We start from the raw sequence: 15878 nt of genomic DNA, 5'->3' as shown, positions 1-15878 counted from the left end.
TCACATCAACTCACCATCTCCTGTAACTATAACACCCTCACATGACATCACAGCAGCTTCGCAAGACCCCTATTCTTGTGCCCTTGTAATGCTATAGGGACACCTTATGACAACGCACCCTCATGCCATCAAAGCACCCTTGCATCAAGACGCCATTACTGTATAATTATGACATCATCATTTAACATCACAGTGCCCTCATACAAACCCATCTGCAACAGGTTGTGTTGCTATGACATCATGTGACATCCTGGCTGCCTTGTATCCCCCGCCATTACTATGTCATGTCACTAGGACATCATCACATGACATCATGGCAGTCTAGCATCAACCCACTATCACATCATCATGCAACATCTCAATGGGCTCCCTTGACCTGACTGTCACATCCCTTTGTGAGGTCACTACATTATGAGGTCATGGTCTTACCACACTTCAGCTCCCATTGTAACTGTGTTAGCCAAATAGGCTCGTTTCCCCCTGGAGCTAGTCAATTACCCCAAGGAGGCACGGAAGACAGGAAGACGGGTACCAAGCTTTTATTCTCGGTCAGCTGAGCGGGTGCTTCTTTCTTGGCTAGTGCCAAAGGAAGAAGACACACCTTACTGGCTCAGAACAACCTTTATATACTAGGTTACAAACATTTCTACGTGCAGAACCTCTATTAGTTCATACATTTCTTGAATTCCTTTTACAGATAAGTATTGGATCTGTTTAGCATCTTTCTCCTAGGTATTTTGCCTACGTGCATCTAAGAAGTGTTACATACGTGCAAAGATTAACTGGGATGATACTGGGATGATAAGCAGAGGACTGCCATAAGCAAGGAGTTAACAAATTCCTTGTGCTCTAACAACTGTAACATTGTATCTTTCTCCCATCAGTCCATCATTCCATCACTGTGTGACATCACTTCAGCACCATGTGATGTCACAAACACCTCACTACGTGAATGTGATCCTGGCAGACCAGGTACCAACTTATGCTCCTGGGAACTATGGTCATACATATAATAGATACAGGGAAATTGTTGTCCCAATCTCTTAAACACAAGGCGACAAAAGTCAATGGAACCAAAATGAGGGAAATTAAAAAGTGAGCAAAGGAAATCAAGACTGCATGTTTTTCCAGCAGATTTGCTCTCACTTAACCAGGAATTCATTCAGGGCAGTGCTCCGGCCTGTGCGATTCCAGAGGTCAGACCCAATCACCACAATAACCCCTTCTAGCCTCAAATTCCACATTGCTGTTCATCTCAAGCCAGAAAGAATTGTGAGAACTGGATCCCCACCTCCCACAATTCCCTGAGGGGGAGTGCTGCTGGTATCCCACAATGCACTTCCACAATGCCCAGAAGCCTGTGGCACAAAAGCCCACTAGAATACCGACCTGTACTACTGCTAAAGGGTGTGAAAAAATGGGGCCACTTATTGGGGGGGGGGTGCACAGCAGGGGTATAGTCTCATCACTCTACTTGCTGCACATCTTTTCCTGATACACATTCCTACTGGGAGGCCAGCCCTGACAAAAGCAGCCATGTATGCACCCATGCTAGTATCATGACAATGGCAGCTGCTGTACAGCACCCAGGAAGGTACCACTAATGCTCCCCAGTGGCCTAAGAGTGCCAATGTGGGTGTAATTCCAATACCTCAGGACAGATCTACCCTGACATTAGACCTGTGGAAAGGTCTAAGGTACCACACAGCATCAGCAGAGACAGGAGGAGTATTTTAAGATGACATAGGTAATATCTCTTTATTTTTCCTTTAACATGAGCATACTTTTCCCTACAGCTTTCCTTGCAAATGACACCACCCTAGTGAGAGTCAGGCCTTGTGGGATAAAGTTTAAGTCACTCAACTGCTTTTCAGAGTTTTTTTTCAAAACCCAGTGGGATTCAGAAACTTAAGAGCCAGATTTCCAAAAGGCAGTTTGGGAGCCTAGTGGGTAGAAAACTGGACTAGGACTCAGGAGAACTGCAGTCTATCAATCATCAACTGCCACTAGCCTGCTGGGTCACATTGGGCAAGTCACTTCCCCTCCCCGGGTTTTAGTTTCCCCATCTGTAGACTAGGGAGTGCAAAACCAACTTCCTTCATAAAGCAATTTGATGTTTACAGATGAGACATGCAATTCATAGGTTCAAAAAGGGAGGGGACCACCTAGTCAGAGTGCATAACCCCCCATGGGACCTGCCTGAATTAGTTCCTGGTTGAGCTAGAGCAGATCTTGGGGTGGGAAGATAAATAAACCATATCCCATCACAATTTTTGAACTAACAGCCATGGGGAAAAAAAAAAATGCACCACACTGAAATAGCCAGTTACAACATTAAGAAATATTGTTAGCATTTGGGACACTGCAATAGAGTCCCAGCTGCACAAATATCTATTGCCATTTAAAAAAAAATTCTAGGCAGTATGGCTGTAGGTAAGAGGCTGAACACACAGGTAGTGCAACTTAGGGACTCAGACACCTACTACGAACCACTGTTCTTGGATTTTTCCCCTTTTCAAGAGTTCATGATTTGAGCTTAAAAAAAACAAAACAAAAACAAAACAAAAGAGGCAGGGCTAGAACCAACTATAGCTACTTTAAGCAAACCCACCATTAGTTCTCCTTGATAGTGTGTAGAGAAATTGTATTTTGAGTTGACAATGTTGGACCAGAACTTCAGGCTGCAGAGCAGGTCTAGACATGGGTGATTAGAGTGGACCTTCACTTCAGACTGAATTATTTAGTTGTTTGGTTCCCTGCTCCCTTTCAATGGATCATCTCAGACTTTAAGGCCACAGGGGACCTCTGCCATGTTGTCTTACCTCCCCTGTAACCATCCATACAATTTCCCTAATTAATTCCTGCTTTAAACTAGAGAGGACTTTTTAAAAAAAGACCCAAGAGATTTCAGAGATAGGGAATCCACCACAGACCTTGGAGAGCTGTTCCAAACAGTTATTAACCCTCCTGTTAAAAATCTGCACCTTATGTTTTAGTCTGAGTTTGTCAGACTACAGCTTCCAGCCTTTGACTCTTGTTAGACCTTTGTCTGCCAGAGCGAAGGGCCCTCTGTCAAGACAGCTGGTCAAGAGTTCTCCAACAGAGCAACTGTTTGGATGGAAAAATGCAGATTTGACCAAACAAGCATCTCACAGGAATTCATCACCAGTTGCGCTGAAAGAATGCTCAGATTAAATATTTTGATCATGTACATTTAGATGAGACCTACAATAGATAAGCTTTACATTATCTACAAGATGAAGGGAAGCTCTTCAACTAGATCATTTACTTCTTTTCTAAAGAAAAATTTCATTGGTCATTTTCATTTTTGTTCCAAGTCAGGCCAAAAGGAAGTTTTAATCCTCTCTACAGATGAGATGACTCTTCCCCAAGGAGAGATTTATGGCTGATCAAGTTACCCCTTCGCCATCTTTCACAAGCTAAATACACCGTGCTCCTCCAATCCAGCTTAACAGTTTCTACCACAATGTAGAATCTTTATTAAAGACTTTATTGAAGAATTCAGTACAGGTTACATAAAAACATGCCTTTGTGAACAGCTTGGTGACAGACAGACAGACAATAGATAAAAAAGGTAGAAGGGAGCAATGCTGGAGTGCTGATCCAGCCATGAAAGACAAGACATTTAGATCTGGAGCCCTTTTGGGGGTTACGGCTTGTCCCAGTTCAGTCCCCTCCCTGACATGAAACATCTTTTTAGGGTTCTAAAGCTTTGGATTCTCTACAAGGGTCCTTGACAACTAGGACAGGAAATACCCATGCCATGTGGTGCTTGGGGGGGGGGGGGGGGCGCGCTGTACACGACTGGAAGGCTAGAGAGAAAGTTCTGGGAGCTTCCAAATGCAGACAGAATGGAGATCTCTTCTCTCCTTCCCAAACTCTTCTCAGATCAGCCAGGACAGATTGAGCAAGGGATATAGGCCAGTAGCACAATGTGTTCACTCTGCAGCCAGAGAAGACGGGTGTGGGTCAGAGTGTGACAGCTTGGGTAGTCTTTTCCACACACTGATCTGCAGCGCTAGAGACAAAGGGATAATTTCACTGTCAGGGCATCAGTTCAGGCACCAAGCCCAACACAGCCACCTCTCAGGATAGGCATATCTGCTGCTTGTCCCTCCCAGCTCCCCCGATGTACACCCTTCCCAGGTGAGCTGCCATCCCACCCCACTAGGGTGACCAGAGAGCGAGTGTCAAAAATTAGACCACTATCTTCCTGAGGGGATAGTTGCATATATAAACAAAGCCCCTAATATTGGGATGGTCCTGATAATATTGGGATGTCTGGTGACCCTACACCCCACTCATTGACATGGCATCACTGCCGCCCCAGCCTGCTCTTCACCACATGTGAGGAAGCCCCCAGCCCCTCCTTAACCTGTGTAGAGGTGGACCATGCAGGCCAGGTACTCACTAGTGAGCTGGAACTTACTATAGTAAGACCCAGCTAGCTGTGCATCCCAGGAATCCACTCACAGAGTCCCTCCTAGGACACCTGTCAGGAATCCTCCCCATCCCACATCTTCAGTGAGGGGCCTCAGTGGGCTGGCTGGGAACTAAGTTAAGTATTAGGGACCCTAACAAGGGCTTTTTGCCATGCACAGCTCTGCCTAGTCACTTCCATCCCCATATACACAGGAGAGCTGCCAGCTCCTCCCTCCACATCAGCAGCCCTGCACTTGTATTGCTCTCCAACACTAACTCCTACATACAGGCCTATTCCAGCCCAGCCCACAGCCTCTGGAAGAGTGCCGGGCAGTATTCGACCATCACTCTCTGCTGTAAGAGTGCACCTCCAGCAGCACAGCACCCCCCTAGTGCCAGGCACTGACTGGGAATGCACAGCACAGCACCTCTTAGCATCACACGGGGGTCTGACTGAGGTGAACTGGGCTGCCCAGATGGGGTAGAGGCAATTTTTCCCAGGGGCCCCCACAAGAATATAGTATTTTATGGTATTGCATTTTTTTAATGGAAGGGGCCCCCAAAACTGCTTGTCCCAGGCCCTCTGAATCCTCTGGGTGGCCCTGCAGGTGAAAACACTGACACTGAGCCCCCCCAGCAACACAGCACCCCCTAGCGGTACATTAGCACCACCACTGACTCCCAGACACCATCCTGGCACATGAGTCAGGTAGGGCTTGCACAGTCACCTACCCAAGGACCAACCCACCACAACTCTGCTTAGGCCCCAGGCTCTGCCAGGAGCCCCATCATGGAGCCCCAGACCTGAAGGGGCCATTAAGTCATCTCAGCCCACCCTAGTGACATCTGTAAGGCAACACTTAGGCCCACAATTGAATTCAGACCCTAAAGCAAGAAAACCCAGATCCACTCAGGACTCTGCATCTGCCCATCCCCAAGGCCCAGGTCAGCCATTGGGCTCACTTACTAGATGCATACAGGAGTCTCTTGCCATTGTCCACAGCCCTCACCGATCCACACTGCTCATCTGCTAGATGCTGGCGAGAGAAAGGACATGGGTGAGGCCCAACACCCCACAGAGCTTATGGGGCTCACCCCTGGCTTCAGCCTATTCTATGCAGGCTGTCCCATACAGCTGTCAGCTCAGGGTGTGGGGTTTAGAAAAAGCATATTTTATCCTCTCTCTCTCTCTCACACACACTATACTGGGACAAGTCCTAGGGTAGCTGCAGTTAATGTAGTATAAAGGCCTTATCCTGGAATAGCTTGTTCCCCTTCCTGGATGATAGTAAATGATACCAGTGCGAAGCATCTTTATACTCTGCATCCACACTAGGGGAGGCTTTGTGGCTAGAGCACTGGACTGCGACCCAGGACACCTGGATTCTATTCCAGCTCTGCTGGGGGACCTTGGACAAGTCACTTTGCCTTCTGGAGCCTCAATTTCCTCAGCTGTAACATGGGCGGGGGGGGGCACTTACCTCTTTTGAAGACCACTGATGAAGAGCACAAGAGGGGGTCAAAGGTTTAGGCAATACAGCAATAGGGCATAGAGTTTGGTCCTCAGAGGAGCAAACCCAGGACACTGCCCTAGGCTCCTTGTTAACCCCAGAGTTTAGTCCCCAAAAGCCTGAGCTGCTGCCCCTGAGAAGAGGCTGAGTTAGGCTGTTAGGAACTCTACCCCCCTTGGGTTTCCAGGAGATTTCAGAACAGGAAAAGAACATGGAGGGGCATGTCTCAGGAATCCCCAACCAAGAAGCCAGCTCAGAGTTAGGCCGAGGTAAATCCTGTGTCATCTGTAGCAGCCCCCACCCCCACTTCAAGCCAATTGCAGCAGCAATGTGGATTTTAAGGTGGGGGGCACCATGGAGAAGAGATGGTTTTGTGGCAGGCAAAGGAGCCTCACCTGAGGCCCCTTGCCAGCAGGGCAGGTGTTCCCAGAAGCCCCTGCAGGCAGTTGCACCCAGACCCAGTACTCCACTGAGTCCTGGGCCCCCTGAGTCGCTGGGTCCAATGGAGCTACCGCCTCCTCCCTGCGGGCACCCTAGGGGTAAAGGCAGATGGGAGCAGGATTAGTGGCAACCTGGCACACCTCAAGGGGCAAAAGGTTCTCATCTCCTTACCCCTGCCCTCCCACACAGCCAAAAGCACACTACAGACCCCTCTGATCCTGCTCCCCAGGACTCTGCACAGCCTACCCCCTGCCCCAAAACAAATTCTGCTATACCAGACCAGTCCCTTTCCCTCCCCCAACTCAGCACAGCCTGCTCCTTCCACCCAGATATTTCCCTGTGCTGCCACCAGCCTCGCCCCCTTGAAGTCCTGACCATTCACTCCAGTGTCAACTGCTAGATCCATGACCCCTGCCCTTAACCCCCCACCCCAGACAGCTTCCCACTAACTGTGCTCCCAGCACTGCTGCACCTACCCCCTTCCAACCACACACACCCCCCCCCCCCATGGCCAGAACCTACCCCTTCACTACACTCCAGGACACCTCACAGCCAGACACTCCCCTGCTGCTCCAGGACGAGCAGGACCTCCCCCACCCCACAAATTCCCCTGCAGTGAATTCCTCCCCAGCTGTATCCAGCCAGGCATGAGATAGATACCCTGTCAGCTTGGCTGGGCTGCTCCAGAACTGCCAGGCTGGCTTGGTCCAGCTCTGATCTCGTATCTTCTTCATCTGTTATGATAGTCCAGGAGGACAGGACAGGGGGCTCCTTGGACAAGCATCTCTTGGGCAGAGCAGGGATCATTACACTTGGGGGTCTCTTCAGCACCTTGCCCTTGGCAGCTTGCCATTCTGCCAGCCGGGCCCTGGGGGCAGAGCAGGTCAAGGGGTGAGTGCCCACCCCAACACTTCCCACCTTCCAGGAGGAGGGGTGGGGTTACAGTAAGACATCTCCCCAGACATAGACCCCCTTAATCCTGTCCCTCTGTTTGAGACGCAAACCTCAGCAAAGAAGAGCACAGGACATTTTGGGGGAGGCTGCATCTCAGGAGCCCTGTGACCAAGATACTCTGAATTTAGGCCAAGAGACCTATTCCACTCTGCAAAGCTGCACCCCAAATTTCAAGCCAACGGCACCACAAGACAGCCTTGGAGAGGACTGAAACCCCTGTGGTTTTGCTAGACTGCCCACAAAGTGCTTGCTACCCTAGTGCAAGATGGGGGTCTACAGGAGCTCTCTGATCCCAACTGTTAGTTTGAGAGGTACATGGAGGAACAGGACTCCGTGGGAGGACAATGCATTGGGTTGAGACTCAGGATATGCCATTGCTGCTGGGGTAAATAGTAGGGGCCCCCCCTTTGCTGCCAAACCTGCCCCTCTGGCGAGGGGATCATGATTGCCACCAAGAGGAGCCCCCACACATTACCCACCCCATTCCTGCATTGGGCATAAGGCAGAGGGGACTTGGTGCCAGGGCAGGATGAAACAGGCAGTGCCCTACTCACCTCCTGGCATTGACAGCTGGTTTGACCACAGCAAGCTTGTGCCTGCTGGTGGATTTGGGCTCCCAGGCAGCAGGACGGGTTGGCTCAAATGGCCCTGCCCTGGGCGAGGAGATGGGTCTCACTCTGAGAGCTGGCTTGGTTAGGGGCAGGAGGATCCTGCTGCCCCTGAGCTGGGTGTGGTCTGTGGCACGGCCTGTTTTCAGGGCAGCGCTAGCCAGCCAGGCCCCTGCAGAAGCCCTGTGGGAGGCGATGGTGTTGGGAGAGCGCACCACAGGCTGACAGGCAACACCCAGGCTGGCTTCCACAGGCAGGCTTTGGCGAAAGGAGCAGGTCTTGGAGGGCACAAGCCTGCCCAGGTAATACCCCAGGGGAGACTTCCTGGGCACCAAGGTGAAGCCAAGGCTCAGCCGCTCAGCAATGCTCTGCTTCTCCTTCTGGCTCCTCAAATGCTTCCTGAGACATGCCGGCCTGTCCCTGGGCTCATCGACTCTGACCAGGGTGCTGGGATCTTCCCACCAACTGCCGGTACCAGCCATGGCCTTCAGTGGCGTGATCCTGGAAAGTGGGAAGCTGTAGCGGGCTGTGGCATCTCTCTGGGTCTGCAAAACAGAAGGGGGACACATCTCAGAGCCTAACCGTTCACACTCGGGGCTGGTGCATCGGGACAGCCCTGGATGGTGCATCAGCCACTGGGATAGAACCCAATGCCTCTGGTTCTAGAGCAGTGATACTCTGAGGCTCATGAAAATCCCAGGTGACACTGGGCCAACTGTGCATTAAGAAAAGAAATTCCCTGTTGCCCCCAGCTCCATGGGCTGTCTGGTGAGACTCCAAAGCCCTAGCTACATCATGCACCTGGGTAGCAGACTGCATGGAGCTGCTGCTGGGAGTTTTACACACATCCACACACCCCTTGTCCCTCCATTACAGTTCTCCAGGACCAAGGAGTAGGAGATGGGCAAATAATGTGTTTTGTTCCTAGGCAGTTGTGAACAGATCAAAAATTAATTTGACCCAATCAAAATATTCTACTTTTGTTAAGTTTTTGCCCCAAAAAAGTAAAAAAAATTAAATTTGGGTCAACTAAATAGTTTCATTTTCAGCTATTTCTACCTATTTTTTTTTTAAAAAGATTCAAAGAAATTCTGAAGTGAAAAAGTTGTGAGTGGGGGGGTTCAGAATATTTTGGGGGTTCCTCCCCCAACCAAACCACACACAATTTGGCAAACCAGCATGAATTTGCTAAACATTCTGGTGTTGCCAAATCTACTTTTTCCACCCAAAGGGTTTTGGCCAAAAACCCCCAAAACAAAAACCTCACCCCAGTTCTGCTGGGAGAAAGCCTCCAGGCAAGCAAATGTCAGTGAGGCAGGCGAGATCAAACAGGATTTCATAGCAGTATAGGGGTTGGAAGGTCAAGTCCAGCCCCTCCATGCTGAGGCAGGGCCAATAAACCTAGGCCCCTGACAGATGTTTATCCAACCTGGTCTTAAAACCCTCCCATGCAGGGGAGTCCACAGCCTCCCTTGGCTGCCTGTCCCAGAGCTTAACTGGGTTTAGAATTAGTGTCCTTTTGCAGCAGGCCACAGCCCAACCAATGTACCTCCCTCCATTTCCTCTCTCATGGATCCACTTCAGGCTCTCTTGCTTCAATATCCTTCCTTGGGGGCAGTTTGTTGTTGAACCCATAGTACAAGTCAGTCTACAAGAGAGTCCCAAACAGGCCATTTCCCATATCAGGTGGACATAGTCCGTAAAATCCTGCTCTTCCGAGCAGGCAACCACACCAGCCTTGCTGCCGGAAGTCCTTCTGCACTGTACTCCCATGTCTTCTGCCACACCTGGGCTCCCTGTGGGTCTTCTCTCCGTCTACCAGGATGGTTACCCCAGGCCTTCCAGCTGGAGTGCAATCCTGTTCATCCCCCGGGGAACCCGTGAGCCTCTCCATTAGGAGATCACACTTGGCCCTACCCTCCCAGTCTTCTCACTAGCTCCCCAGGTCCACTTTCTTGGTGAGCAGCAGGTGAGCCCTCTGCTGCTCCACTGCCTTTGACTCCCAGCTTGGGCTCTCCAGTTTAGAGCCAGCAGGCAACTCCCTCTGCTGTGCCTCCTCCAGCCTCAGTCCTACTCTGGCTTGGCAGGTCAGTCCACAAACCCCTCTTGCTGCCCTCCTTGCCTTCAACTATCCTCAGGAAACACCTTCTGGCTCAGGCAGCACTTCCCTGTCCCTGCTCCTGACTGACCCCAGGGTCCCTCTTGCATCTGGACACTGATTCTCCATTACCCTCTGTGGCTCCAGGTGCTGCCCTGCCCTCTTAAGTGACCCCATGGGAGCCCCTTTTCTGGCCCAGGGGAGATGGATTTGTGACAGTAGCCTAAACACCCAGTGCTGCAAACCCATCCTCTTGGCCTGCCCTCAGTGGAGAGCAATCGATCCCCATCCTTTTTACAACAACCTTGTACTCCTCTGAAGACTGGGTCCCCCCTCAGTCTGCTCTTCCCTAGGCTAAACATGCCCAGTTCTTTCAACCTTTCCACATAAGACAGTTGTTCTAAGCCTTGAGCATTATTTTTGCAGCTCTGCTCCACATGAACTTCTTGAAGTGTGGCACCTAGAACTGGATGCAGGACTCCAGGTGAGGCGTCATTGTGCACAGTGAGCAGATGAATTACCTCCTGTGTTTTACATGCACCACTCGAGTTAATACACCCCAGCCTGATGCTGCAACACAGGACCCTAGCATCAGCTGGTGTAACGCTGGTGTAACACTGGTGTCACAGCACGCACATCACCCAGCCCATCGGTAGCCTCTCCCACTGCAGGCAACTCAACTCTAGACAGCCCACTGGGCAACTTACCATTTCTCTCTGCGGCTTCCAAGAGCTGTGACTGGTGGCCAATACCCAATCACTGCCACTGGCTTTAGGAAGAGAAAAGCCATGTTAGCTTAATCCACGATCCTGAAGCAGCAGCTACAGGAATACAGCCATAGGGCTTGGAACAACCCCATTAGTTAACAGCCAGCTGTGTGCACAGGGACAGTGTTAGCTACCCTATACCTACAGATACCTGATTTTCACAGCTGCTGAGCCCTTACAGTGACAGATTGGGTCAGGGGTACAATGAGTCTGACCCTCCTCCCCTAGGATCCTAAAAGCCAAGACACCCACACTCTAGGAACCATAGAGGTAAGGCAGCTACCTAGCTCTATGAGAAGGGGAGGGGATAATAGCTAGAGGTACACCTGTGCTAGCCAGAGGGCCTAGGATAGAGGGATCAAGGTTTGCAAAGAGATTTGGGCAGGGGGAGAAGAAGAGAGAAATCAGGCTTTGCATGAGGCTGGTGGGAATGCACAGGCTGGGATAGAAGAGTAGGAGGAATCAGTTTGCAGGGGGCCAACCCCAAGGGTCTCTAAACTGCTCTCCCAGAGCCCTCCAGGGCCCATTAGCTGCTCAGGAAGGTTTTACCTGAGGCCTATTTGTAGCCAATCCAGCTGGTACAAGAAGCCACCCAGAGATATGTGGGTACCCCACAACACAGTAACTATTTCCTACAAAGTGGCTGACCCAAAGGATGCTGGGATGTCTCCCCACAAGGCATTTCACTTCCACCAATGCAGCATGAGCACAGTGCACTAGCACAAATAACCCAGGGCAAACGTGTTTCCCCACGAGCTTTGCAGGTAGCACCACCCAAGCTAATCCTTCCCCAATGACTCTCTAGTACACAGGAGGGAGGCACCAAGTACTTTGCATTAAGCAAGGCTCACAACACCCTGCATAATGGAGACAGGAGAGATGGGGATTAGCCTCAGGTGACAAAGCCTAAAGTAGGGCAGGCAACCCCTGTGATTTGTTCCCTCTCCCTCATGTTAGGAAAAGCTGCATTATACCTCTGCAAGCCACACTTTCTTTTGTAGTAACTAGGAGCCCTCAAAGCAGAACAAGGATACAGTTAGTAAGTTCCTTAGGAGTCCAGATAAACACTTTCCCTCTTTGAGCAAATCATCTAGTGAATCAAAGCTGCAAAACCAGAGCACCTTAAACGAGCACAAACAACCAACTAACCCCAATAAGCAATACAGTAAGACCTACAACAACCAACACAGACAGGTTCCTTACCATACTAGCACCCACTCATCACACTCCCAACTGCCATAGTCACACCTACCCCAAACTCCAGCTATTTCTCTAACCATCCAGCCAATCGGCATCAGGATGGTATCCTTTGGTCAACAGGGTTTTGAGGACCCACCCAGCTATCCCAACATAACATTGGCTGGACAGCTAGCCCCTCCCCATGGAAAGGAGGGGTCTGGCAAGGCAATTCCACATTAGATAAAGGCGGCATGAAGTGTCTCTCTCTCTCTGGTTTCTCTAGGGAAAGTTTGGAATAAACCTGGTTTTTTTTGGGTCTAGTCTTAGAGGGAGAATGTAACTAAGGTTTCTTAGGCAGAATTAAAATGCTGATCTCTCTGGCCTAGCATGAGTGGGCAAGCTTTCTGTGGGGCCATAGGCCCATGGCCCCCATCTCAGATCCCACTCCACCTCCAGGGGAAGCAGATAGAGATCTGGGATTTAAGAACATCTTTGGGTATAAGTTTAGACCCTGCAGCAGGCAGCACTTTCTTCCAACTGGGCTGAGTTCTGGATTAGTTTCTGTAGATCTTTCAGTGACTAGGATGTTGGAAGGGGACTCAGGATGCCTGGGTTCTATTTTCCAGCTCTGCCACTGAGCTGTGGGGTGACCCTTCCCCTCTCATCCTTTGACTATTTCAATTGTAAACTCTCCGGGGCAGAGACTGATCTTTCACTGTGTGTCTCCAGCACCTGGCACAATGGGGCCCTGACCTTGATTGGTTCCTCCTGGCTCCACCGTAGAAAATAAAATCCACTAGCTATGAGTGTCCCAACTCCTTGCCAAAGGCAGCATGTTTCAGAGATCTCTGGCAAGCTTTGATCAGTGCATTCTGTGCAGCCTCTGAACTCAAGCAGCTGCAAAATAGGCATGAAGCAGCTCTAGCTTCAGGATGAGGACTCCTGGGTTCCAATCCGGGATCTCTACCCAGCCCCCTGTAATCAGTAGTGACACACAACCACATGCCTCAGATTTCTGTGTTAAACAGTGAGAACTTAACCAGTGTGTGGGCAAACTAAAGCTACATGAAGGCTAATTGGTTTGCTCTGGCCAGTCCAGGTGCAAATAATCCCACATGCATAATCTCCCATCCCTTGGGGACTATTATGCCCCACATTGTGCTGCTAAGCAAGTGTACACCCTAAATAGCCCTAGGGGGATCTATTGCATTTCCCCATTTTGGTACTTAAAGAGTTAACCTAACCCACTCCTGAGCCTAGTTACAGGATCTCTCATCTAACTTTCCTCCAGCCCCTTAAATGATCTGTGCCGTTCTCCTGGGCACAGAGACGCACTACCTGCATCTAAGGAGATTCCAGCTGGCTCCTTGCTGTTCCAGTGCCATGATCTGACTGCAAACAACTGCTGCAGGGAGATGGAGTGTTACGGAACAAGGGTAGGGGCATGGCTGCAGGGTCAATTTCAGTCCTGGATCAGAACAAAGAAACCTGCCACTATGGATCTGAACAGGAATCAAAGTCTCTGTCTGTCCCCATCAGGAAAAGGACCGATAGTATGGGAAGAGAAGGGTGGGGCCAGGCTGCTTCTGCCCCCTACATGTTAAACTAAAATGCTTTCCCTAACAAAGCCAACTGCAAGAATAAAGCCCAGTAACACAATCACAGCTGCAGCTTGGTTGGTGCATTCAGGCCTCCTGCTTTGGCCCACTGCATTCAAATGGGGTGCATCTCCTTTGTGATTGATTGCAAATATAATAGGGGTGCTGAGCATGTACCCTGCAGGGAGCTGGGCATCTGGAAATCAAGCTCTGTTCTCAGCTGGCATTTCTGCCCTGCCCAGCCTAATGCCCTGTTTAGCTGAGGGTACAGAGAAAAGCTGCTACTCCTGCCTCCTGCATTAACAGATTACCCTATGGCATCCTTCATGCTTAGCTACCCTGCTACAGCCCAGGACTTCCACATACTATGGGGCAGTGATAACTGGTTGAGTAAGACTGCCCTTGTTACTGCTGGGTCATCCTTACAGCACAGCTTATGAGGAGCCCAGGAGCAGCTTCTGGAGTAGAGCTGCTGTTCAGTACAGAAGTTAAAGGTCACTGAGTGCAACTGAAACAGCACAAGGGAGAGGAATTTTGCCCTCAGGTTAATTCTCTGCTGCTAGGGCAAAGCAGCAGGGTATAGCAAAGTTGCTATCTCCTCCACAGTAGAGGCTAGGAGGTCCCATACAATTCCAACCTACCCCAGCATGGGATATCTTAAAAAGAAAGGACAGCCCACTGTACTCAGCCTCAGTGTATTGGGAAAAGGGGTACACAGACAACACCCATCCTCTGGCAAGCCAGCACCCTAACCACAAGAGCAGCCCATTAAGAATTAAGTAGTCTCAGGGGGGGAATCCTTCCCCCTGCTAGGTTGCAAGCACTTGATCGCCCACCCCTGGCCCCTTTCATCTGATCCCTACCCCCCACCAGGGTCAACAAGCCTCAGCCCTTCCTAATTGGATTCTGCCCTAGAAGTGGGTGTCAACAAGGGGTGTGGGGGGTCAGTCTGAGGCTAAAAAAGGCTTCCATCTGTCATGGTTCTCAGCCTGCTAGAGAGGGAAAGTTAAGAGCTAGAGCAACTTCTGAGCTGGCCCAATGTTTTAAATACTGACACAGCAGGGGTAGAATTATCACCACCACAAATACAGGGAACCAGGTGCAGAAAGGGGACATAACTATTCACAGAGCAGCACTAGCCAAGCTGGCCATGGAACCCAGGAGTCCTGCACGCCCACCCAGCAGCTGCAGACCGTAACAATGAGGAGGTGCCTTCATCCCACACCAGTGAGCCTATGATTTGTCTGAGGGCTGCATTCCTAGCAAACCACCTCCTTTTTCCAGAGGGCATTGGTACTGTGGGATTAAGGTACCAGCAGCCCCTACCCCACCGATCAGTTGAACCCACAGGAAACTGGACAGGGCCAAAAGATCAAAGGGCCCATGTAAGTTAAGGCCAATGCACAATCCAGGTGCATGCTGGGTCTGCTGTCCCCTTGCCCATTTACACCTAGATGTAAGGGCATGGGAAAGCACTGACCAGAGGGTATAAGCCTCCCCTCCCCAAGAAAGGTTCCATCAACTTTGACCCATTTGATCAGGTGCCAGCCCTATCCCCTAGGGTCAATGGCCAGGGAAGAAGAGGCAGAGATTCAAAGCTCAGTATCTGTAAGAGGATTTATTGTAACAGATTTAAGTCACCCCACAATGGCAGCAACCCCGCTGCTCCACATGGGGCCATGGAATAAGTCAGCAGCCCCAGGGGCCGAGTGCGGAATGCGGGGGCGGGGCGAGCCCCGCCCGGGACGCAGGGGAGTCCGGCCGGGTGCGGGCAGCCAGCGCGGCTCAGACCCCGCTGGCTCAGTCGCGCTTCTTGTAGCTCTCCATGTTGGTCAGGATCCAGCCCGACGGGCCCAGGAAGGCCAGGAAGAAGGCTCCCAGGCTGATGACAGTCTCCTGCGAAGGGGAGAAGGAGCCAGAGCTCAGGTGAAAGGACACAGCAGCTGGGCCCTGTCCCCGCCCGCCCGCCCGCCCCGGCACTGCGAACCCCGGCGGGCTCCGCTTCTCCCCCAGGGCTGGGGCTCGGCCGGGCTCCGCAGGCCGCGGAGCGGGGCCAGCCCCGAGCCCGGCTCACTCCTGCCGCGCCCTGAGACCCCCCCCCCCTCACCAGCGGCCCCACGCGACTCTCCGGCGGGTACGTGTGCAGGGCGCGAGCGGGCGGCGCGAGGCGGGGCCGGAGCAGCGCGCGGAGCACCGGGAACACAGACATAGCGGCAGCGGGTCCTTCGCAGGCAAGAGAGCTGGCGGGTCGGAAGTGACGGAGGAAAAAGGGCGGGCTA

The 15878-nt window shown here is 51.3% G+C and overlaps 2 protein-coding genes across 2 annotated transcripts in view; both read right to left on the bottom strand.

The window, feature by feature from the left end:
* MARK2 (microtubule affinity regulating kinase 2) overlaps nt 1–15878 on the bottom strand; it is a 360709-nt gene that overhangs the window by 159439 nt on the left and 185392 nt on the right. The window lies entirely within an intron of this gene.
* Nucleotides 3821–15877, bottom strand: LOC116838761 (cytoskeleton-associated protein 2-like). Its single transcript, XM_032804206.2, has 8 exons — nt 15707–15877; nt 15246–15495; nt 10763–10824; nt 7904–8502; nt 7056–7263; nt 6350–6487; nt 5411–5480; nt 3821–4039 (listed from the first exon to the last, which is right to left on the bottom strand). Exons 3-8 carry the CDS (start codon nt 10763–10765, stop codon nt 3960–3962), a joined length of 1098 nt encoding a protein of 365 aa, XP_032660097.1. The 5' UTR covers nt 10766–10824; nt 15246–15495; nt 15707–15877; the 3' UTR covers nt 3821–3959.

This window comes from Chelonoidis abingdonii, chromosome 17 (genome assembly GCF_003597395.2).
Source record: "Chelonoidis abingdonii isolate Lonesome George chromosome 17, CheloAbing_2.0, whole genome shotgun sequence".
Classification (NCBI taxonomy): domain Eukaryota; kingdom Metazoa; phylum Chordata; order Testudines; family Testudinidae; genus Chelonoidis; species Chelonoidis abingdonii.
Note: the sequence above shows the minus strand (reverse complement) of the source record. Positions and strands in the feature narration are given on the sequence as shown.